Source organism: Eurytemora carolleeae, unplaced genomic scaffold (genome assembly GCF_000591075.1).
Source record: "Eurytemora carolleeae unplaced genomic scaffold, Eaff_2.0 scaffold1689, whole genome shotgun sequence".
Lineage (NCBI taxonomy): Eukaryota > Metazoa > Arthropoda > Copepoda > Calanoida > Temoridae > Eurytemora > Eurytemora carolleeae.
Genome location: NW_019397575.1, coordinates 9781 through 35286, shown reverse-complemented (window position 1 = coordinate 35286; position 25506 = coordinate 9781). Strand labels below are relative to the sequence as shown.

The 25506-nt window shown below is 32.7% G+C and overlaps 2 protein-coding genes across 5 annotated transcripts in view; both read right to left on the bottom strand.

Annotated features, from left to right (window-relative positions):
- Positions 1-18706, bottom strand: part of LOC111714990 (nucleoside diphosphate-linked moiety X motif 17) — a 30144-nt gene extending 11438 nt beyond the window's left edge. The window contains exons 1-2 of the mRNA XM_023490217.1: positions 18702-18706; positions 8506-8511 (exon numbers count right to left, since the gene is read on the bottom strand). The gene's annotated coding sequence lies outside the window, so the exon portion shown is untranslated. The remainder of the gene's footprint in view (positions 1-8505; positions 8512-18701) is intronic.
- On the bottom strand, positions 755-25064 carry LOC111714988 (eye-specific diacylglycerol kinase). 4 transcript variants are annotated; one of them, XR_002768144.1, is made up of 30 exons: positions 24878-25064; positions 23080-23210; positions 22754-22796; positions 21325-21401; positions 20640-20709; positions 19849-20040; positions 18917-18961; positions 18598-18646; positions 15875-15931; positions 15309-15490; positions 14997-15145; positions 14044-14181; positions 13275-13342; positions 12626-12683; positions 12227-12362; positions 11872-11963; positions 11152-11246; positions 10499-10808; positions 9890-9975; positions 9028-9166; positions 8398-8466; positions 7055-7164; positions 5704-5791; positions 5012-5178; positions 4210-4328; positions 3871-3964; positions 3520-3659; positions 3407-3445; positions 2355-3036; positions 755-1521 (listed from the first exon to the last, which is right to left on the bottom strand). XR_002768144.1 is itself a non-coding variant. In XM_023490214.1 (29 exons), exons 3-29 carry the CDS (start codon positions 22770-22772, stop codon positions 2924-2926), a joined length of 2901 nt encoding a protein of 966 aa, XP_023345982.1. In that variant the 5' UTR covers positions 22773-22796; positions 23080-23210; positions 24878-25064; the 3' UTR covers positions 1497-2923. The 4 variants fall into 4 exon arrangements, 3 of the variants coding, with proteins under 3 accessions (XP_023345982.1, XP_023345984.1, XP_023345983.1); XM_023490214.1 differs by having other exon boundaries at positions 1497-3036; XM_023490216.1 differs by having other exon boundaries at positions 1497-3036; positions 5012-5169; positions 24878-25063.
- Between the last annotated feature and the right edge of the window lie 442 nt (positions 25065-25506).

The following is a 25506-nucleotide window of genomic DNA, read 5'->3' as shown; positions in this document are numbered from 1 at the left end:
ACTATACAACGTTCCTAGTCAATGAACTGAATTCAATTTCGATATCTTATGGTGGTTATTTACTGAAGGAAAACTTGAATTGAAGACTTAAAGTTCTGACGTCATTCAAAGAGTCATTTATTTTTGACATACTACTAATGTACTAGCCCGTTTAATAAAGAATCAATACTTTAAAATTTTCTGTCTTGCACCCCAAAATGGTGGTGTATTTTTCCCTCTACGCAAATCCGCTATACTCCACTTCTGACCTACGCCAAATCTGCTATACTACACATCCGACCTACTAGCACGTGGTTTTAAAGCTGCTTTGTGGACTTGTGGCCGCAGCGTCCGGCCCCCTAGCCTATCCTAGCCGCGGCGCTCGGGCCCCTAGCCTGTCCTAGCCGCAGCGCTCGGCCCAGAAATTGTCTTAACCTAACCTAACTCTCAAATAATACAAAAATAAACAGCTGGCGTAGGTCCGATATTGCAGTAGGACGGAAAGCTAGTAGGTTAGAAGTTCATTACGGGGATGTTACGTAAGACAATGTAACATTACCAATAAGATATAATTCCGTTAAATGGGTCGGATTTAAAATCATTTAATTTCTTCATTAATATTGTATCTCTGTTTCACCACACAAATACAAGGATGCAGAGTAGAAAATAAGTGGAATCTCATTTTTGTCTGAAAAACATTTTGCATCATTAAAATATTTGACATTTTAACATGAAAGTACACATTACGACATAACATTGGCAAAATATTTATAAATTAAGAGTTTAAGGTGTTTATTCCCAAAATAAACCAGTTGTTTACAAACCATGCAGAGATAAGAAAACGGTTTTTACAACTTTCATATTTTAAAATCCTTCCTTAGTAATAATATATGAACGCCTGGAGTAAGGTGAAAAATAATAATAGACAATATTATTTGAGAATCAAAAATAATTTAACAGACTTTTTAAAGCATAGAAACAGAAGTTAATTATAAAATAATCTAAAGTTAATAATTACCAGATAATAACTAGGAATTATCTTTACGTCAGAATAAATAATTTATTATTGAAAAATAACTTTAAGAATAATCTTGATCTTCAAAATATTTGGCACAACGCGGAATTAATTTAAATTAATTAATTTTCATTAAATCGCATAATAAGAACTTGTTTTTATCGTATTATCAGAACAGTACATAACAGATGGACGTGTACAGTGTACAAAATTAACAACCTTAAATGTACATTGTACACAATTTTCTGCAGGAAGATAGGGTAAAAATTGTACAACGGCCAGGGAACAAGGACAGACAATTTGTACAAAGCCAAGTACTTATTGTACATAGATTTTAACTCAAATTTTTCAATTTGTCCATTTAACAATAGAAGTGAATAATGCATAGCAGGGGTATGCACTATGCATGAAGATAAACATAGACAAAGATATGCATGAGTACATAGTCTGGTTTGGGATATACATAAATAAATTGTACTATTCGAGCCTTAGATAGATGGAGTCTTGTGCAGAAGGGTTTGTTAACACTACGACAATTGTTTAAAATAATCTATAAATTATATTCTGGTCAATGTACATATTTTACTCAGGGATTGTTGTACAGTTGACATCACATAATGTTAATGTACAAAATAACTGCTTGCTACTGTACTGCTGGCGTAGCAAAATATTTAAACAAAAATATTAATAGATAGGTTTATATCACATCTAATTCCACAAAGGGGATAAAAAGTGGGAAAATATTGCTGCAAATCACAACCCTTCCCACCTCCCGGCCCTTGGAAATGGTAAAAATTACGGAACATGTTGGGTGGGTGACAGAAACGTTCAATTTTTTAAAATGAAGAAATATTTTCTTAAGTCAAACAGGAGAACAAATATACATTTTAAAGGAAGAAATATATTTTTTAAGCAAAACGGGGGGGGGGGCGAGTAAATGAATGCAAGAATATTAATCCCTGAAAATATTCTAGAATGCCGGACAATAAATAATATTCTAGTTCAACAAAGAAAGTTTCATTAATGGGATTGTAAACGACATTTTATGATATTTTCTATTTTTTTCGAGTTCCAATAAAAATAGTTTCTTAAAATATTCGATGATGGGACATTGACACCACAGAACAAGAAAAAAAATTGGTTAAATTCCAGGAAGGATAAACGCGAGTTCTACGTCATCATTTCTCAAATATAAATTTAAAGGGACTGTTATATGTATTTATCAAACCCTTTTAATGAACACTTATGATTTCGTTGAGAATCCCTTTATACATTCAACAATGTTCTAAAGTCGGAAAATTTCTGTAATCAATGAATCAATTTTTAACATAATTATAATTTCAAACAATCTCTGATAAACCTGAAATAATAAAGTTGACCCTGCATTATACAATATATGTATATGAGACACCAGGAGAGCCTGTAGGATTAACCTTCCTTACAGGTCAATAAATATAATATTTTCTTCCATTTGTTTTGACTAGATTGAGTATAAAGAAGTTTATAAAGATGATTTTTAAAATAGTACTCACAACTAAATACTAGATGCAGGGATTAACAGAAAATCTGGATTTACGAGAATAAGAAAAATAAAAAATACTTTTGCGTTACATTGTGTCATGACATGGATACTGGAAGAGTAAAGGATTATTTTCATACACTGAATTCAACCCTAATGATAATCCCAACAATCTAGAAAAATTATCATAATACTGAGTAATCAATAATCATATAAATAATCAATACCAACTAAAATCAAAACTCTTGATTTTCAATTGTGAAACGAAGGGTTTAGCTCATACCAATAATAAATCTATAAATAGTTTCACACATATATCGAATTAGTGATAATATCGGAAGAATGGAATTTTTTCGTGGTCTTAACATATACGTTTGCTCCGGAAGCCTCTAAATTTCTGTTTGACCAATTCAAACTTGAGTTTCAAAATCTTTATTTGAAGTCTGGAATAGTTCCTGGGACTCTAGGTAGGCGCTCAGATCGTCGTCTTCAGCGCTCAGCGCCAACTGTTGGGCAGTTTTTCCTGAACAAAAAAAATCAAGTCAGTGATGCGCGGATAAATCAACCAATCAATCAATTCACAAATGAATAATTCAATCAAATTAACGATCTGGAAATAAATCAGTAATGTGGGGATGACTAATTAATTTATCAATAAAAAATCAATGAACTAAAAAACAAAACGACAATCGATCAAATAAGCAATAAATCCATTAAATGAACCACGGTAAAATGTATTTATTTTTTGATTATATAATATATTAAATTCATAAAATATGTGAAGTAATAAAGCACGATTATGAGTGATTTTGATTAAAAATACATTATTAAAGATTTGTGCCCCAAACCAGTCTTCTGAAGCTCAAAAATAATCCTTTCTTTTTTAAATTTACCTGAAGAATCCTCTATAATAAGGTTGGCGCCTGCAGTCACTGAAATGTAGAAAATATTATTTAAAACTGGAAAATGAAATAATAATGAAGTAATACAATAGGCTTTTTATTACCTAGCATGCAACAGATGGTTCTGCGCTTGTATGCCGCGGCTTTATGTAAAGCAGTGTGTCCCTTCTCATAATCAGTCATGTCAATCAAAGTAGGAGGGCCGTTCATCACTAAGAACTTAATTATCTCTTTATGTCCAAACCTAAAATGAAAGAGTTAAAAGGGTGAAATCAATTTAAATTGACACTCATAATGTTATCTGCAAAATTTAATTTCTATATGTTATCTGCAAAATAGGACTTCTGCATGTTCATATCAAATCAAATCAAGAAGCAAAATCTACAAAATAAGATTTCTTAATGTTTTCTGCAAAATGAAATAAATACAGATAAGAGTTTTTCAAAATCAATAACCTTGCACCATAGTGAAGTGCTGTTTTCCCTGTTTCGTCCCTAGAGAGTAGAGAATATCCTTCAGTACACAATTCACGTAGCATCTTTAAATCCCCTAAATAATAATAATTAATAATAAGGATAAAAATAAAAATAATAATAAAAATAATAGTAAAATAATAATAATTAAAAAAATAATAATTTTCTTTATCACTTTTCCCCCCAATTCAGCGAAAAATACTGAATATTTATTAACCTCCACGCAAGCATTCATGATTTCCGAGAAAAAAAAGATTTTTGAGAAATATACAGTAAACCCCCGTCTTGACTATAATGATTATTTTCTTGTCATGTATTTACCTAGCCGAGCTGCCTTTAGGATCCCATCTGTAGTTTTCAGGGAGTCATCATCAGGAGGTGTGAGACCAAAGGTTGGAACAGAAGCATCAATTCCACCACGCTCTTTAAGAGCTCCAACTCTGCAACATCATCAACATCATCAACATCATCAACATCATCAACATCATCAACATCATCAACATCATCAACATCATCAACATCATCACCATCATCACCATCATCACCATCATCTTCATCATCACCATCATCACCATCATCACCATCATCACCATTATCAACATCATCATCATTATCAACGTTATCAGCGTTATCAACGTAACCATTAACATCATCAACATCATCGACATCTCGCATCATCAACATCATCAACACCATCAACATCATCAACATCATCAACATCATCAACATCATCAACATCATTAACATCATCAACATCATTAACATCATCAACATCATCAACATCATCAACATCATCAACATCATCAACATCATCAACATCATCAACATCATCAACATCATCAACATCATTAACATCATCAACATCATCAACATCATCAACATCATCAACATCATTAACATCATCAACATCATTAAAATCATCACTGTCATCAACATCATCAACATCATCAAATTTTAAAATTGTAGTAATTTATATTTTCATCATAGAACGACGTAAAATATCAAACTCTGCAAGACTCTTTATGTTTATGAATGCCATCTAATAGCATTCATAAACTATTCTGACCTAATAAATAATTTCGTGCCAGTAAGAATCGAGTCTTTGGTTGGAAACTTAACTGACCTTTTCTGGTGATTTTCTTCCTCATCTAGCAGTTCATTGTCTGATGATGGTTGAGTGGTAGGTAATCTATCCTCGTGGAGTGGGTCTCCAGGTATAGGGGTGAGTGGGGACCGGGGTGGAGTCATCAGATCTTCAGGGAGTAGATTAGAGAGGTTACTCTGAATATCCTAGTTCATCCATCCACTCGTTTATTTAGATTAATTGCAACCAAATACGCAGATTAAAAATCAAAATACATGGAAAATTTAAAATTGAAAATTGTCTGGAAAATTGATAATGAATTTTTGATAAACAAACAATTAAAGTAATAAATGAAAACATGAGCAAATGAGCAAATGAGCAAATGAGCAAATGAACAAATGAACAAATGAACAAATGAACAAAAGAACAAATGAACAAATGAACAAATGAACAAATGAACAAATGAACAAATGAACAGATGAAAAAATGGACAAATAAACAATAAAGAAATGAACAGATGAACAAATAAATAAATGAAGAAATAACAAGTAATACAAAATGGGTGAGTTAATTAAATGATATGAAAATGAAAGGTTGAATAAAAAAAATGAATAAACAAATCAATGAATAAACTTAATAACACATGAATAAAAAAAGATTAAAAAATGTAAACAAAAATGAATAATTTTATGAAAAAATTAAGAAAAATAAATGAAAGGATGAATATTTGCCTCGACTATTTCCTCTGTCTCAAGAATATACAAGGTGTTCTCACAAATGTCCGGCAAGAAATGTAAATTTTCTTGTGCCCTGTCCACCCTGTATAATTGGTTAGCGATAATGTTTGATATTATTTAAATTAATTAAGTTAATGCCTAATTAAACTCTTAAAAATCGAGTTAAATAATGGATTGTTAAAATTATTTTTAATATTTTACTCCTGAAAGAGATGCAGCAAAAAGTGTGTAAACATGATATTCTGTAAACTTGCAGTTTGTTGTACGTCATAATCTTTGTATCCTAATGAAACCTACCTGATAATCTTTGTTTTCTACTGAAACCTACCTAATAAACTTTGTTTCTTACTGAAACTCACCTAAAAATCTTTGTATCCTACAGAAACCTACCTCATAATCTTTGTTTCTTACTGAAACCTACCTGATAATTCTTGTTTTTCTAATGAAACCTACCATATAATCTTTGTATCCTAATAAACCTACCTGATCATCATTGTTTTCTACTGAAACCTAGAAAAAATCTTAGTTTTTAATGAAACCTACCTTATAAACTTTGTGTCTTACTGAAACTCACCAATAATCTTTGTATCCTACTGAAACCTACCTAATAATCTTTGTTTCTTACTGAAACCTACCTAGAAATCTTTGTTTTATTACTTAAACCTAACTAAAAAATCCAAGTTTTTTTCTGACACCTAGCTAAAAATCTTTGTTTCTTACTGACACCTAGCTAAAAATCTTTTTTCTTACTCACACCAACATAAAAATCTTTGTCTCTTACAGAAACCTACCTAAAAATGTTTGTTTCTTATTGACACCCACCTAAAAATCTTTGTTTCTTACTGACACCTACATAAAATCTTTTTCTCTTACAGAAACCTAGCTACCAACATACAAATTTTTGTCTCTTACAGAAACCTAACTAAAAATCTTTGTTTCTTATTCACACCCACGTAAAAATCTGACACCCGTCTAAAAATTGTTGTTTCTTACTGATATCTAACTAAAAAGCTTTGTTTCTTACTGATCCCTAAATTAAAAGCTTTGTTTCTTACTGACACCCACCTAATAATCATTGTTTGTTACTGATTTCTAACTAAAAAAGGTTAGTTTCTTACTGACACGCACCTAAAACTGGTTGTTTCTTACTGACACCTACCTAAACAGCATTGTTTCTTACTGACACCTAACTAAAAATCTTTGTTTGTTACTGACACCCACCTAAAAATGGTTGTTTCTTGAGGACACCTACCTAAAAATCGTTGTTTCTTACTGAAACCTAACTAAAAAGCGTTGTTTCTTCCTGAAACCCACCTAAAAAGCTTTGTTTCTTACCGACACCTACCTGAAAAATCTCTCGGCAGTAACTGAGTCTAGGAAACACCATTCCGACTGAAGCTTGGATTGTACAGGACCAATATTGTTTTCTTGTAGTTTTCTAACTAGGGACCGAACCTAAAATAAAGGAAAAATATAAACTACTGAACAAAACAAGATTTGTAAATAATTGAAAAGAGAACATTAGGATTAAAATCATGCCAAGAATAACAGTTGAGTTAGGAAATACTCTGGGACCGAATATAATGAATTTGCGGGGTGGCTGAACTGATTACCGCCTGTCTAAATTTAAATCACCGATTCAAATAATTTCTAAATCTTCAGCTTGGACTCGATGGTTCAAATTTGTACCGGCAGTTGGTAGTTCAGTAACGTAGCTAAACTTCATTAAATTCGGTCCGAGACCATATTAGATTTACACAATTAAATATTGATGACATATAATATTGCAAAAGCGACATCTCAACATAATCTACCATCAAATTCCACTAAATAGATTTAGTAAATTCTCTCAGATTAGTTTAATTTTAGCTGTAGCTAATCTTAGGGGGTGGAGGGTCAAACTTTATTGTCACTTAAGAGATATGAAGTAGATTTACTGTAATAACAAACCAGTTCTTGAAATTTCCTATTTCAACGTATAAATACTTCTAAAATGAAATGTATCCTATTTGTAAAATTATATTTTCAGTCATACTCATATATGTATTAAAAACGGAGTAAAATACTTTGAATACTTAAATATTTTTAATATATATGTATACTGTATAGAAGGATGAAATACCAAATACGAAAATCTACATTTAACAGGTAAAAACCAGTTGGTACTTTATAATAGAAAGTACGATGACGGTCTGGGTCCTCTAAACTGGGGGGCTTTCAGATCTTTCTCCTGATTCCTGATGTAGTATAAGAATAAGAAGAAAAATCTGAAAAGACCCACGAAATGGAATCCCCAGATTGTCATCGGAAGTGAGGAACTAATCCCCCTTCCGTTCAACAGAGCCCATAGCCAGAAGACTGCACCATCTAGCGAGCTAAGTAGGTACCACCGGTGGATGGCCAACCAACTAACCCGTTGGTAAATTTTGAAAATAATTGTTTTCCTCTCTTAATTGCGAAAAATAAATGATTTACAGAGGAAAATAAATGAATTTGTGTTAAAAGTGTTAAAAAGAATGAAAAACTTTTCGTTTTGATGTCCCATTTTAAACTTTTTACTCCCAAATCATGGAACCCCCCCCCCCCTCCCCCGACGGAAAATTCTGGAAAATATACACCACTGTATCCTATTGAGGTTGGCCCTATAAAACAGGAGTTCGATTAAACGGCAGTTTTCGTGGGAAATACCTGTTCTAAGTCAGCTGTTGATTCTACATTGAGTTCACCGAAAGGTTTTGCTAACGATTTCAGCTGATCCTTAAACACAAACATAGGCCTTAAACATTTTTCGGCTTTCTTTAGCTGGGAGGGAGGGGGTTAACTATACCAACATTCAGGCCCGTCGCTAGAAATTTGTAAAGGGGGGGGCAAACGAATTAGAAATTGCATAGTTAGATAAGTAAGGGGCGCGCCCCTGGCGAAATTTTTTTTGACTTGAAAAACTCAATAGGGATAAAAATTAATGAATGTGTAGACTACCTAACTAGATTTTTAACTTATCGCACACTATAGTTTATTAAGATAGATATTTTGGCTGTGCCCCCCCTAGCTACGGGCCTGCCAACAAACAATCTGTTCTATTAATTTATTGACTTGGTGATCAAGATTATCAAGTAATAAAATAAGAAAAAAATAACACTCACAATTTCTCAACCTCTGTGAGAGATTTGCATGCGGAACATTAAACGCATATTTTCACAAGAAAAGTGTTCAAAATCTGTCTTAAAAAATACTTTCTTATAAATTCTGACATCTTTAGGTTTGAATTTTTTCGAAATTTTGATTATTAACCTTATTTGAAGAAAATCTGTGATTTACCTTGTTACAATGGTACACCTCGTAGTCCACCATAGATATCTTGGAAACTCCAATCCTGAGCAGAGCACAGGGTAGACCTGTACTCCGAACCTTACTCCCACTCTGCCTCTTCACAAGCATTTTGGCCTGGTTCAGGTACCTACACGGTATACAGGAGATAGATAGATAGGATCGATAGATGAACAGATGGTTGAAACAAATCAAGTCATCTCTATAATAGACACTGACAAACCTTATCTTTACAATAGACACTAACAAACCTAATATTTACAATAGACTAACTAACCTTTTATTTAAATCAGACACTAACTAACCTTTTCTATACAAGTAACCTAATCTCTACAATAGAAGTAACCTTATTCTACAATAGACACTAACTAATCTTATCTTTATAATAGATAATAACAAACCTTTTCTCTACAATAGATACAAACTAATCTTATCTCTATAATAGATACTAACAAACCTTTTCTCTACAGTAGACACTAACTAACCTTTTCTCTACAACTGACAATAACTAACCTTATCTCTACAAAAGAAACTAACCTTATTTCTACAATAGACACTAACTAACCTTAATCTCTATAATAGACACAAAAAACCTTATCTCTACAAAAGAAACTAACCTTATCTCTACAATAGACACTAACTAACCTTGTCTTTATGACTGACACTAACTAACCTCATCTCTACAAAAGACACTAACTAAACTTATCTCTACAAAAAGACACTAACCTTGTCTCATTATAGACACTAACTAACCTTACCTCTACAATAGACACTAACTAACCTTATCTCTACAATAGACACTAACCTTATCTCTACAATAGACACTAACCTTATCTCTACAATAGACACTAACCTTATCTCTATAACAGAAGGATTAACTCTGACAGCCTCTCCGTCCACTTGCATAGGTATTGTCTTCATTGTTGTTATTCGAGCAGTCTACAACATCAACAACAAATATCAAATCAAATCAAAACAATTATGACAAATCAAATAAATCAAATCAAAACAAATCTTATAAAAATCATATCAAACCAAATCAAAGCGAACCAACCCAAATCCTTTCATATCAGATCGCCACGGATGAAATGTTTTTTTTAAGACTGAAAAATTCTGACTATTTCACATGATCATCTTCAATAATAATAATATGGATCATAAAAATAAGATTCATGCTTTAAATTACGATGTTTAATGTACACTATACTAAGTATACAAATACACGACTATTTGTATCATGTTTTATCCCAGATTCCAAACAATGTTTTGTTTCCTATAAAGTTGTTAAAAATCCCAACTGACATTGTGTAATACAATATTTTGTTTGATATCAATGTTGTTAAATATCCCACCTGACATTGTGTAATACAATGTTTTGTTTGATATCAATGTTGTTAAATATCCCACCTGACATTGTGTAATACAATGTTTTGTTTGCTATCAATGTTGGTAAATATCCCACCTGACATTGTGTAATACAGTGTCCATGACCTCCAGCGAGTAGAAGCGGGAACTGATATGTCGTCACACCAATAACCTCCAGCAGTCCGTCGTCCAGACGCTGCTCGCCGAATTGACGATTCCAAGGACGGGTCCCGGACGAATAATGATGAATGTTGAGAAAAATGACCGCCAGGACTTTCAGCTCACGGAGCTTAGGCGTTATATCCCGTCCGTCACATTCGACCCGGATATAGTCCGTCAAAGATTTCCATTTCCGGAGAATTAAATCTTTACCTCCGGTCTGTCCGTAGAATATTTTGTTCCGGATCCTGAACACACAATCAGAACCATAATTTAATATTTATTTTTTTAATTTAAACATTCAGAAAAATGTCTGGCCGCAGAATTCAGTTAAAAACTTTGATAAAACATTGATATTGAAAGTGAAATTATTTGGACATTATTTATATCAATCTCAATTTAGTGGAGTTTTCTATTCGAATTGACAAATATTCAAAATAAAATTTGGATGTTTTTCAAGAGACTTGTTTTTCAATTTAGATGGCCCATAATCCATCCTTAGGTTCATGTGAGATCCCACACAAAATTTGGGCCGAATCCATGGGAGTTGTAATGATTTTTTTCTTAGTTAATTAATAATATGATTCTTTCCTAGAGTTGAACTTCTGAGGATTGGCCTCTCTGGCCTCGTGAAACTGGAGAGCTATGAGGGCGTCCACACCCAGGGAAAAGTAATTATTCACCACCTAAACATAAGTTGAGTAATTATTCACCAACTAAATATATGTTGAGTATTGTTCATCACCTAAATATATGTTGAGTGATTCTTAACCACCTAAAAGTATTTTGAGTAATTGTTCACCACTAAATTAATTTTGAGTAATTACAAACCACCAAAATATGTAGAGTCATTTTTTACCACTTAAATGTATGTTGAGTAATTGTTCATCACCTAAAAATATGTTGAGTAATTGTTCACCACCTAAATATAAGTTGAGTAATTATTTTTCCCCACCTAAAATATTTTGAGTAATTGCTCCACACCTAGAAATATGATAGGTAATTATTTTTCACCACCTAAAAATATGCAGAGTGTTGTTCACCACCTAAAAATGTGCAGAGAAATGTTCACCACCTAAAACTATGCTGTGCAACTGTTCTCCACCAAAATATATGTTGATTAATTTTTCACCACCTAAAAACATTTTAAGAAACTAATCATCACATAGAAATTTTTGAGTAATGTTTCAACATATAAAATCTGATAAGTAATTGATGGTCATCACCCATTAAAATGTTAAGTAATTAGTCATAACCAAGAACTAAGTTAATTTTTCTCATTTTCTAAATGTTCGGTTTTTTCANGCTGACCTGCATGGGTAGCCGGTCCTCTCCCTTATCACTGGGCGGATATTCTGGATTAGGTTGATGAGAGAGCTGCCATCGGTCAACATTGATTATATCTAACATACCAATACAATTTTAAAACTAGGCATGAAAATGTTTTTTTTTTAAATAACAACATCTTTTTATTTTAATTTACATTTCAAAAATAACTTTAAAACAAGATTAAAAAATTATATCAAAATTTTTCAAAAATTTAATATTTTTTTGTTAAGATAAAATCAATATTTATTGCAATAGATTTTAACGGCATTTTTCTTCCAATGATTGCAATGAAATGTAATTAATTTTTGAAAAATCGGAAAAATATTAAAATTGTTTCCTGCGTGTTGTAGGGAGATAAGAATTTTACTAATCGGTTCATCAGTATACCCTCCACCCCAACCCAGGGTCCGGGATAGATCATTCCCAGTTCCTAGGGGTAGCACACCCACTGGAGGTGGGGACGGGACATCAGCCTAAACAAATAAGATTTTAACTTTTACAAAATTGGATCATCAGAATTTTATCTTTTTTATTTTGTTCAGTATTTGGTCATTAAACAGAGATAAATATATGACAACAAAATGCAAATTTTATTCACCCTTTGTTATACTTTTAACTCTAAAATTTATTTATGTTCCATAATTTTCAAACATTTTCAAACATTTTGCAAAAAGTTGGGGGTGGGTGGGGGGAAGTTTAAGCAAAGAATACAACCACAGTATGGAGGATAATTTACCTTATCTAGTACGGATAGAACCCAACCTACTGTCCCATCTCCGCCACACGCCAGGAACCTAAATTTATATAAAATGAAATTTAAGCAACTGTGTTCCAATGCAATATGGCTGAGCTGTAAATAATCAAAATATGACCAAAGAGGGAGAAGTAAAAAAGTTAATACGAATGAAAGGAGAGGAGGAAAAATATGTAATCCCAGAAAAGCAGAAAACGGAAAGAAAATTCAGCTAGAAATGTCTTCCTCAAAACTTGCCTAGAAAATCAAAAAAGTGAAAAGAATTCAATTTTGTTTGAATTTTCTTCCTTGGAGTTTCTTAAAAATTGAATGAAAGGTTAGATTGAACTCTCTTCCGCAAAAATTTACATGGCAATTTATAACAGAGAATTAAGCTTAAATTTACTTCAGCATACATGCCCGAGAAAATAAAAAAAAAAAAATAGAGAAAAACGCATCAAATAAGATTGTAAAACGAAGTACAACGTAGGAGAAAAAATTCCGATGAAGTCTAAATCTGGGACCATTTTTTAAATGGCTGGACGAATCCAGAGATGGAAAAAATCCTTACTCCTTAGCATTGCATTGGTCAGGGTATTGTTACAAATATTATCATGATCATTAGGTCGATAAATCTCGAACTATTATTTACCTGACTCCAGGAACACGTTTATATAGTTCTATTGCAGGAAGAGGTCCAGATTGACTAAGATCAAAAACCTAAAAAAAAGATTTGGTAAATCCCAAAAAGTAATATTAATGACAATTTAAAGTATTAATTATTGCATTATGAATTCTTTAAGGGGCATGTTTAAGCAGGAGCTAAATGAGTGTGCTTACAAGATGGCGTTTACCCAGTACCCACCTGCAATGCAAGCATGAAGCTTCAGTGACGGCGTTAGTCAATCATAGTATTTCTTTAATTTCTAGTTTACTACAGTTTTTCTACGGTATGAATATTTAGGATGGGGGAATAAAGTTTACTTAAACACTCTGTGTTTTGTGTACGTGCAGGTGAAGAAAGGAGAAAAAGATAAACATATAGAATAATTCAATAATAGCTTGGGAACGAAGCGTTCCCCAGGTTACTTATCGTTACTCTCGCCGTTTACCCACACGTTGTTGTGAATTATGATTTTAGATATTTTTCAAAACCAAGCTAAGAACATTCCCGTGGCTTTCCCGAGTTCCCTAATCAAAATTATTTGAGGCAAATCGGTCCATGGGTTCCTGAAATTTTTAAACCCCTGAATTTTTGAGAAAAATCAGTCAAGGGAATCCTGCGTTATGATCGAGACAAACAGTCAGCCAGACAGACTAACAAACAGAGATTACAACTTTAAATATATAGATAAATGCCTTGTACCATTTTATTTGTAAAAATCATAATAAATTATTGTTAAAATAATAACATTTTTCACCTGTCTAGGGTTCAGGAGCCACTGAAATTTTTGCATGAGTTTCTCTCCCTGGTTTCCCCCACTCTTAGGGTTTAAAAACACTATGACCGGACACCCGTGAGCTACAGGAATAGGTTTGAGGAGGAAGGTTGGGTGTTCCTTATAAAAAGTTGTAATCATCTTTTGTCTAGTTTAAATAAGAATAAAAGGGATTGTATTGAAGCATTGTTTTGATAGATCATTATTTACCGGATGTTGTTTCATTATAAGAAAGGCAAAAGTATTAGATTTTTTAAGATGTGCCTATAGATATGCCTAGGAATTTGATTGAAAGTATTTCACAATGTTTACATCTAAAACTATGTTAGCCATTAAATGTGTGTCTTTCTTTAATACTATTCAAGCAAGTTCTAAGCGTTGCAGTAGATTTCTTTTAAATTTATGCAAAAATGATCTTAACACAGTTCTTGGCAGAAATTTATTTTCCAAATCAAATGATTGTTTAGTAAATCTATCTGATCTTAGTAAAATCTTAGTTATGAAACAAATGAAATATTTTGATGTTTCATTAGACAAAAAAATTCCGATTTCACAAGAACTATTAAATACAAGAATGAATAATTTATGTTGAAGAATTGATGGTTACGTAATAACTGAAATGATGAATATGTTATGGAATGATCAATGTCGCATATTTGTGCATAATTTTGCATGTTTGTTTTTCTTTTGTAAAACTATATATTCAAAACAAATTTTAACTACACCATTTATATATGTATGTATATCTTTGTGTGTAAATAAATCTTTATAATAATAATAATGTTTTCCCCTTCAAATAGTTTTAGTGTTTTGTGCGCTAAATTGTGAAAATTAAATGACTTTTTGGTGAATACTGAATATACATGAATTGAAGGGTATAAGTATATGTAGGATGATGTCCATTAATATTTTATGAGACAGTGACAACTTCTTTCCTTTGGCACTTTGGTAGCTTGTTCGGTGCGCACTTTTTCACAAATTTGGAGTCTATGTTCGCCACTGCGCTTAGGGGAATTTTTGATGCTGGATTTAAAGGATCCCTTCCGAGGGAGCTTTATAATCCAGGACGGAGGGATTATGATACCTACTCAAGGATTCAAACTTTCATTATTAGGAATTTAACTATAGACAATTAGAAATCTTAAAAGGAAAAATTTAAATAAATCCTAGAATAAAATAAACATTATTAAAAAAGCTGATTGTCTGCTAGATTGATTTAGTTATTGATTGATTGAATCCACGAGTTCCTGAGTGTACTCCGAGATCACAGACTGGATTGGATACGACAAGAGCGCGGCATGTGTCAGAGTTGTGCAGCGCTAGCTTACACCAGGAGCAGTTGATACCAACAGCTGCACTGCTAAACTTGGAACCGAGCTTGGATTGGAAGTTTTTGTGGCAAGATATACACTTCCCTTTCATCTGCTTCCTGGACCAAATATTCATGTAACAATATAAGCTTACGCTAAGATAACTTTTTCGAACAATAAAGCTTTTTGTGTTCATAATGATACTTTTGTGTTCATAATGATTTTTTTGTGTTCATAATGATTTTTTTGTGTTCATAATGATTTTTTTGTCTTAGTTCCAAGAATACTAACTAATATTATTAACTAGCTTGAGTGCCCGGCTTTGCTCAACTTTATATTATAGTTCCTATTCATAGTTACTCCCGCCGTTAACCTGCACTTGATTTTAAATAATGAATTAAGCAGAAGTGCCCAACAGTGACCATGGGGTCCCTGCCTTCATATTTGTTTCAAATCTTCCATTTTTTTTTGGCTACACGCCCAATTAAAAATGAATAAATTTCCTAATGACCCAATGGTGATGAACATCCGTTTGTTCACGATACTTCCTCACACACTCTCTAAATACAATAATAATAATGATAATTAGGAAAATAAGGATAATTAGGATAATAAGGATAATAATAATAATAATGAAAATATGATTATCTTATGAGGAAACAAATGTAATAAAGTAAATTCTTAAACGAGATGAAATAATCGTGATGTATTCTTTCATGAAGGCCGCATGATCTGAGAATCTCCAAGGAACTGAGTGCCTCCAAGGAACAGGGGACCTCCTCTGAGCTGGGAACATTAATAAATTTTCTCTTCAAATCCTTCCATACTTGACGCTATGTTTTAGTAGAGTCATTTCACCGATTTGAACTACTCAAAGGTGTTTTCAGGGAAACAGCACTATATATTAAACACAGAGACTAAGCAATGTGTAAAAATGTTGAGCATAAATCTTGTAGGTTTCAGCGTTACGACTGTAAGGAATGACCATGTAAAAGATTAAGGGTATATCTTTATTGCTTCAGGTATTTTTCCACTAAAAATGTGACAAGATGAGTTTTACATATATATCATAAAAAAACATTTTTCTAAATATACAGTTGTTACATCTAAATGGGTTCAGCTACCACTGATTTACCATAGATATGGGAGTACATTGTGAGCTCCAATGTTTACAAATATAAAACCAGAATAAACTTTGTAAGATGTTGCAACTATTATATGATCAAAAGTAAAACCAAAAACCTTCCATTTGTTCGGAAACAATCTCCGACTTACAAAACAAAGTATTAGATTCATTAATTGTATTGCAGTTGTTTGATCCAGTTGATCAAGAGTGATAACCCCGAGTTCTTGAGGCTCCAAAATATGATTGTCTCACAAACACAAGCAGGTCAATAAACAGAACTTATTGCAATTTTTTCATTTGAAGAAGATAATTGATGTTGTAACATGATTTAAACTGATTGATCTTTAAATGCGAACAGGACTGATACAAAATATCTTTACCAGGGTATCTACAGTTAGATCCTACATCTTATGTTCACCCATCTACACCTCAGTCAGATTTAACAAAGATCTCACATTGATCTAATGGGATCTCACAGTGATCTACAGCACACAGCTAGTCTGGAAAACCTCTCAGGCATTGTTTAAATCTAACATAAGATTAACAATTTTTCCTGTGATGGCAGATAGAATCTGAGGACGACTTTTTTATCGTTTATGTGCTACATATTACTAATGCACTTGAGGGATTGTATCTAGATCAATTATAGAAGGTGAATACTTCTGAATATCAATAATTATCCTTTAAAAGAATAAGATGGTTTCTGACCTGAATTCAAACTAATTCAGGAATATCCTAATCTACATGCTTTCATTCTACAGAATCAGGGAAGAATTGCAGTTCGCAGTGTTCACAGAATACACTTTAAAGATTATTATCTAATAAACATAATATACATCAACTCTGTAATATCCTTAATGAAAACAGTTGTATATAGTTCTTTACATTGGCAGGAGAATCCTTTTATCTGGTCGTAACATTTCACCAGAGATCACATTTTGAAATGTTGGATTCTAATGTATTCTGCCAAATAACTTTATCTGGTCACAACATTTTACCATTCATCACATTTTATAAATATATCATGCTAATTATGTTTATATTTTCAGCTTCACAGCTTAATGTTGATCAAGAAATATACTCTAAAACTAAAGACTTGATTTCTGTGTATGGGTTGGCATGTAAAAAATACATTGGTTAGAAATAGTAATGCACTTCTATTGTTCCGACACTGAAAATTAAATTGAGAAGACTCTAAAAGTTGAAAAGTGCACACATGAGAAGGGAAGTTTGCATGTTTTAATAAAGTAAAAAAGGTAAGGGAGCATGTTGTCAGTACAAAATAACTAGTTAATATCAATATTGATCTATGTTGAAATTATCAATATAAGGAGCAGCGTGTGTAAGAATGAATTTTTTTCAACAAGTGTAATAGTTTCCATTCTTTAATGCTGCGCTCGGAGCGTGTAAGAATATACATTCTTTCACACTCTGATTGTGTAATAATTTCTATTCATAAATGGGCTGAGCGTTAAAGAATTAAAATTCTGCACCTACGTCCTACAGTGTAAGAATAAGCATTCATTAATGCTAGGATGCCAAAAATATGGAAATTTCTTCTCCTGAACTGTGTAATAATGTTAATTCTTACTCAATAGCTTTACAACTATGGAACCTAACAGATATGATATAATAAGGATAATAAGGATAATAAGGATAATGAGGATAATAATAATAATGATGATAATAAGGATAATAATACTATAATGATAATAGGGATAATAAGGATAAAAATGAAGAAAATGATGATCATGATAATAAGGATTATAAGGATAATAAGGATAATAAGGATAATTAGGATAATTAGGATAATAATGATAAAAATAATAATAAGGATAATGTATGCAGAAAAATCAAGTGAGATAATTTATCGAATTTTTTTTTTAACCGGTAAAAACGACAACATCTTCCTCGCTATTCTCAGACGATTAGAGGTTACTGTTGTTAACAAGGCATGCACCTTTTTGGATAAATAGTCACTCCAAATTAAGACGACGGTTCTGTAAGCATAAACAATGTTCTTTCTAATTCTTCACATATTTAATTTCTCAGATAAAATTTCAAAAAATTTATGAAATTTTGAATAAGAGAAAAAGTCACCTGAAGGTTAGCTTACAAGGAAACACACTATTTAAGGCAGAGATACAACCTGAAATCAGTAAAATATTGCAGTAAAGAAAAATCTAAGGAGCTGAAGATCTAACAAGTAAATCAATCAATAGAAATTCTAATAAGAAATTACAGGATTGAGTAAGCTATTACGATATTTTACTTTTCAGTTTTGTTAACAAAGTGTATTAGTGACTTTAGCGTAGTTTGTCAGCTGATGTGGAAATTAAAAGGAAAAATTGTGTGTGCAATTTAATAACTTTTTATAGTGGGGGTGTGGGAAGGGAGGTAATTGTTGTTTAATTGATACCTTGATGTGCGATAGTTCTGCAGGCAACGCATTTAAACTTCATCCCTGAACAGTTCATAATATTACAAAACTCAAGAAATGTTTAATATAAACATGAAGATAAGAATCGTGCAGATTTATGAAAGACAAGCTGATGTCCTCTTTTGGACAATTTTCTTGACGAGCTGGATGTTTTCCTTTATTAAATTTCGCAAAAATTAGTTCTGTCCATTGATTAAAAAAAAATACTAAGTTGAACCATGAAATTTTACCATTAGAACATGTTCCCTGAAATATGCCCCCCCCCCCCCTGCAAGAGTAGTGCAAACCCTGGAAATCGGCTCTTGTTCGAAGACAACATTCATATTACTACTTAATCTTTGTATTAAACCTAAAAATTATGATGTAAAATTATGATGATGTGTAACTGTTCACCATGAACAACTGAACTCTTATTTAAATAATTTCATAATTGTTCCTTGCTGAAAATCTGCACTTTAGATATTTAATTTGGTAAAGTCACTTGACCTAACGTCATCGTTTAACTTAAGTTTTGCTTTCTAGTTGTTTTGTTAAATTTTAAGAATATGACGTTTTACTATTTGCATTTTATAATTTTATGCAAATAAAGTAATTCAAATAAACTCCTGTATAGTGTTGGTAGCCCTTATGCCGTAATCTTTTTTCTACTTACTACATTTGGAAGCAAACATGTTATAAACATAAACAATTGTCGAAATATTTAATAGCTCAAACAACAGTAGGTCGGACATTTTAGCATCTTGTTCGATAAATTCTAGCAGCATAGATTATATGTCGTCGTGCTTATACCAGTGCCAATCAGGGTTTGCAAAACTCTTGCATGGTGCCAATCCCCCCCCCCCCCCCAAAAAAAGTTGTCAAAATATCTATCATGTGGCATCCAAATGTTAGCTGATAACTAATGAATGTCCCTGAATGCAAACAATCTTGTGCCAGATAACAGCTTTGTACACTCCCAGAAGTCGGGACAAAAATGTGCGCGTTAGGACTCGCGCAATCGCTCCAGTCTGTAATCCCGAGCGCAACTGGGGAACAAGGATCGTCATCGTTGGAGTTTTCCATCATCGAGATCTCACCGTCGCTTCCCCGCCGTGGAACCATTTCTAGGGAATGAAAACATTGATAGTGTTATTGTTCGTTTTTTTTCTGGGGACATCATTTTCATAATTTTTAACGAGACTGACAGTTAGTCGTAAGCGTACATTCAAGAAACCTCTTAAAAAACAAATGGGGAATGTTCTAACTAAAATAGTGCTCCTAAAACAGTTGACTGATCATACTCATAGAGGGAAAAGAACCCCGGGTGTTTATCTCTAAAATAATGCTCAATATGACCAAGGCGACTAAATTTATGATTTTCTTGGCTACTTTTTAAGAATAAATATTAATAATTTTTTAATATAAAACAGCATACAATCAAAGTGTTATAATATTTACAAGCGTTTCTGTAAAAACAAGTTAAGAAGCCCGTCATCCTTAATCAGTCAAAGATTTTAAGTGTACTGTAGTGAATAGAGCTCACAACTCTTCAAATGTAAGGTCACTTTTAAGTCCCTTAAACAAAATTTCCGAAAATGAATCAAAGCTGATGTACCAACATATAATTTTTTCAAAACCTTGAGAACTTTTGCACATTGGCATAAATCAAATCTTTCAATGTTTTTTCACTTATCATTAACAATAAATTGTTAAAATATCGTACCCTCCTCCGTGGGAGAGGGAAGGGATTGATTGCTCACCCTCCTGGATCCAACACTACCCAAGGGAACAACCTGGGTACAAGTTTTGGTTAGATGGTTAGATACTTACTGTATACAGATCACAGGGGGAAATATTTTTAAAAGATTTTGAAATAAAAAATGGAAATCAATTGGCGATTTTTTTCCTCACAAAAAAGCACACAGGAAATAATTTTTCTAGAAAACTTAAACCTGCGTGTTATCTTATAAACAGTGCGTAGGATCATACTCATACAATGAAAAGTAGTCTCAATTCATGGATTTTTTTGCTAAAAAGAAATGAAGAAATGACACGAAAAAAACACAATCTTTTATTTCAACTAATTATATTTCTTTAATTAAAATTTATCATAAATGCGTAAATGCTAAAATATCAAACTCTGAATTAATTTCTAGAAAAGGAAAAGTCATTTTTGTGTTCTCGGATCTTTTTACCGGAAGGATCTGAATCCGCATCAAAATTGGATGGATCCTAAGCATTAGTTTCAAGGTTAATATAAGCTAAGCTAGGTCGTTAGATAGTTAGATGGTTAAATAAAAAATTAATTTCTTGAAGCATCCTCGCCATCGCCTACAATCAGAAAACAAGAAAGCATGCTATAATTACATTTAAAACCATTTCCGGACATTTCCGGAACCAATTATTACCTGTCCATCTGAAGCCGATTTTCTAATTGTGGAGAGCGGAAGTGTCTGGTCAGGAAGTGGAACTAAACTAGAGGAACCTGAAACAGGTTTCACTATTTATGTACTTGGTCATAGGTTGAAGGGATATCTTACTTTACTCGGTAAATATCTTTTAAGGATTAATTAACTCTATCCCACTTTTAGCAGGTGAGTAATTACCCTACAAAAAAAGATGACAAGACAAGTATTAAATAAAATCTCATATCTCAACCCTTTACCAGGCATATAAGCATTTTTCTATCAAATAATGAAAACTAAAAATACTTTCTTTTTTTACTTAAGAAAACGAATCAAAATCGCAAATTATTGAAACTCTAAATCCGATTTCTTTTGAACCTGTATAAAATTCAGCAGACAATAAATAAAGTGCGGTCCGAAAAATTTAAAAGATCAAATCTTAAGATGTATAGAAGATTGTGCGTTAAATAATATATTAACAATAAATCAAAAAAGATTTTTTTTTAAGTTCACAGCTTGAGAATTCAGATTTGCCTTGAGTATTCCCATTAAAAGTCAACCCAGTGAATTTAGAATTTTCTAACAAAGCTAAAAACATTCCTGTGGTTCTATGGAATTCCGTCCCCATTCAAAATTTGAGACAAATCGGTCAAGGGGTTTATAAGTTAAGATTGGACATCCAACTACTTAATATATATATATATATATATATATATATAGAAATAAAATATGCAAATCAGAAATATTTCACTAAATAGCTCGAGTTACATCCATTAATGTTTCCAGAGTAAAGCCTAGCTTGTTATTCATACAAGTAAAAACAAAATAATGAACTTTTCTTACTCATGTACCATGTACCATGTACCATGTACCATGTACCATGTACCATGTACCATGTACCATGTACCATGTACCATGTACCATGTACCATGTACCATGTACCATGCACCATGTACCATGTACCAAACACAAGTTTCAATTTCTTAAAAAAAAGTTAGTCATAGATACAAAGGTGGGTTTATGTCTCGAGTAGATAATAACATTAAAATGATTTTTATCTAAATCCTGAGCAAAAAAAACATTGATAATATTTCATTTCCGCAGAGTGATATTTGGGACCAACCAGAGAAATATATACATGAACAGGATATCACATCAAAAAAATGTTATAAAAACATTTGTCGTTTAAAGTCAATATTTGTATGTTCTAATTTGAACTAAATAACCAGGAATAATATAAATTAATTGATCATTTTAGAGTCGTCTTTAACTTTAGCAACATTTTATGGCGCGTTCTTTGTAGATAACTTGATTTTATTAATATTTTTAATGAACCATTAATCACTAAATAGCCCTAATCTTACCATTTCCAAAATGTGGTTTGCCATAAAATGTGGTTTACCATATAAAATGTATTTAATTATGTATAAACCTGATGGTGCTGACAGCATTATCAGGAGTCGTCACTGCAGGATCTTCAAAACATTGAACAAATATGATGATCAACAACGTATATTCGCCATTTAATCTTTAAACTTTCAATTTTTATTTAATTAGAGGTAAAAAGCCCATCTTATTTATAAAAAAACAAGACATTCATATAATTGTTGCCTATTACCTGCCAAAAGGCTGGAGCGAATGGGCTGAAATTTGTGTGGACACTCATGGCGTTTTTTTCAAATATTTTTTTTTCAAATTTTTTTTCCCCTTTAGCTAGTATCTTTTCTATTCATTTAAAAATTTGTTTTGTTCAAGAACCTGCAGCTGAAGATGGGAGATCAGTACTCCCCCTCTCTCTAACCTACATGAGTGTCTTAAGCAGTACACATCCCAGCACCTTCATGCACGCATAGGTAACATTTCCCCACTGCTTCAAGCTCTTCTATTCCCTGCATACCATACATTTCAGAAACAAATTTATAATTTAATAATCAGCCTTTTTGGTCGCCATAGATTTTTTTCGATTATATTGATGTCATTATTACACCAAAGATAACTCATTAGGAACGTTCTTATTAATCGTGATCAAACTAATATTTTCTCAATAAAGACAATTTTAGACAATTTCCTGCAAGTTTAGTGGATTTTGGAAATCATTTTCCTTCATACTTAATGATATAAAATTTTTAATCGTTATTTAGAACTTATTACTTATACTTCAAAATAATGTAACAGTGGGCGAGTTTTGTTGATCTTTTACGATCAGCAATTCAAGGATTTTTTGGATCGCTGGGATCATAGCTACCAAGGGGAATCATGCCCCCTTCCCCCCCCCCCATCTTTAACCCTACGGTTGGACTTTAGAGTCCTATTTTGAATCCTAACGGATTTATTTGATTTAAATGTAATTTTGTAAACCGGAAGACATTTGACGATGTGTGCAGTGGCCAAATCGACCACCAACAATCCTGTCCTAGTCGCGGCGATCGGCGGCTCCGTTATAGCATGTTTTACAGCTCGGGCTCCTTAGTCTGTTCTAGTTGCATCGGAGACTTCGTCTTAAACTAACCCGCGAGTATAATAAATTATACTAATTTTATGTTGAAAATTCATTTTAGATGCATGTATAAAAAATTGCCAGGCGGGTGAGGGGGGGGGACCAAACAACGTTCTCTAGAACAGCTTCAAAAGTTTTTTTTTCTGCAAAAGGATGGCCGGGGTTTCTCAGGACCATAGTAAACAATTTTGTGCTACAGAGCGTCCCATATCATATTAGATTATCTCCAATCTTTAGCGCAAAAATACGCAAATAATACTCAACAAATCTAGCATTTTCTGCAAAAAAAATTTTCTATTAGCCTTATTAAATTTTTCAAAATGATTCATTCTTCTTAAATTTTCTGATTTATCCCGCAAATTGTAATTTAGACCCATTGCCGCGATCTAATTTGATGTGGGACACCATGAATATTCAATGTAGGTAATTTTATTTATTTATGCCCCCCCCCCCTCCTATCAATTTTGAACATGGATCTCAAATGTATCACATGGATATAATTCGTCCTGTGGCCGCAGTGCCCGACCTCCTAACCTGTCCTAGCTGCAGCGCTCGGGCCCGGCCCCCTAGCCTGTCCTAGCCGTAGTGCTCGGCCCAGAAATTGTCTTAACCTAACCTAACCTTAAAATAATAAAAAATAAGTAATACAATTTTTGCTAAAAATAAGTGGTCATGTACAAAATTGATAGGAGGGGGGGGGGGGTCTAAAAATCGTTCTCCAGGACAGACCCTTGATGTAATTATATATCATTTGTGTGTATTTTTCGTCAAGGGTCCGTCCTAGGGAACGATTTTTGGAACCCCCCCCTTTCAATTTTGTTCATGAAGAAATTAGTAAATTAGTATTTATTTATTATTATTTAGAGTTAGGTTAGGTTAAGACACTTTCTGGGCCGAGCGCTGCGGCTAGGACAGGATAGGGGGCCTAACGCTGCGGCCACGGGTTAGGTTAACTCAGACGTAATTACAGACGTAAGTAAAATTGATCGAATTAAATGAATTGACAAGTACCTAATTCACCTAATAACAATAAAACTTTTAAATAATTGGAGGTGTCACCTGATCTAAGTAATGTTAGATATCTGTTATCTCGTTTATGAAATTTTTATAGAATTTTTACATCGAATCATATTTACACTTTCTGGTTTCTGACTTATTCAAAAATTTCACTTTCACGCAGTTTTAATATTTCAATCATTAATTCACATTGTGCTGGTCTCTGAAAAAAGAAAATGATAATCAATAAGTCACGAATTTAACTTGAATAATTCAAGTTTATGAGAGATTTTGGAGGATTTACCCTTAGGGAGAGTATCCTATAGCTCAATGCCACTTTAATATTTGTATAGAAGGAGTGGTCGTCTTTACCACAGCTTTCTTCCTTTCACTGGAACCTGCCTAGCAGACAAGGGTTCGATACTAATCTAATATTATACAATACATTTCTCATCAATTGGATTATTAAAGCGGATACAGGGTATAGAGGGGCCGCTATTGTTTTATCTCAATGGCACAACCATGTTACTATGTAATTATCTTTCTATCTATTGTAAAAATTATTGTTCTTGTTACACCACCTCCTTATATATGAACATACTATTGGGATTTCTAATGTGGGGGGGGGGGGGCATTGGGACCGTTTCTGAATAACAATTCAGGGGGGCAAGAGGTGCATATGCTGCACTTCT

Coding starts and splice junctions, on each gene's coding strand:
- LOC111714988 (XM_023490214.1), bottom strand. Junction 20,041..20,639: donor TCCCTCTCCCACGGAGGAGG/GTACGATATTTT, acceptor TTCATTCCCTAG/AAATGGTTCCACGGCGGGGA. Junction 18,962..19,848: donor ACAAGATTGTTTGCATTCAG/GGACATTCATTA, acceptor TGAACTGTTCAG/GGATGAAGTTTAAATGCGTT.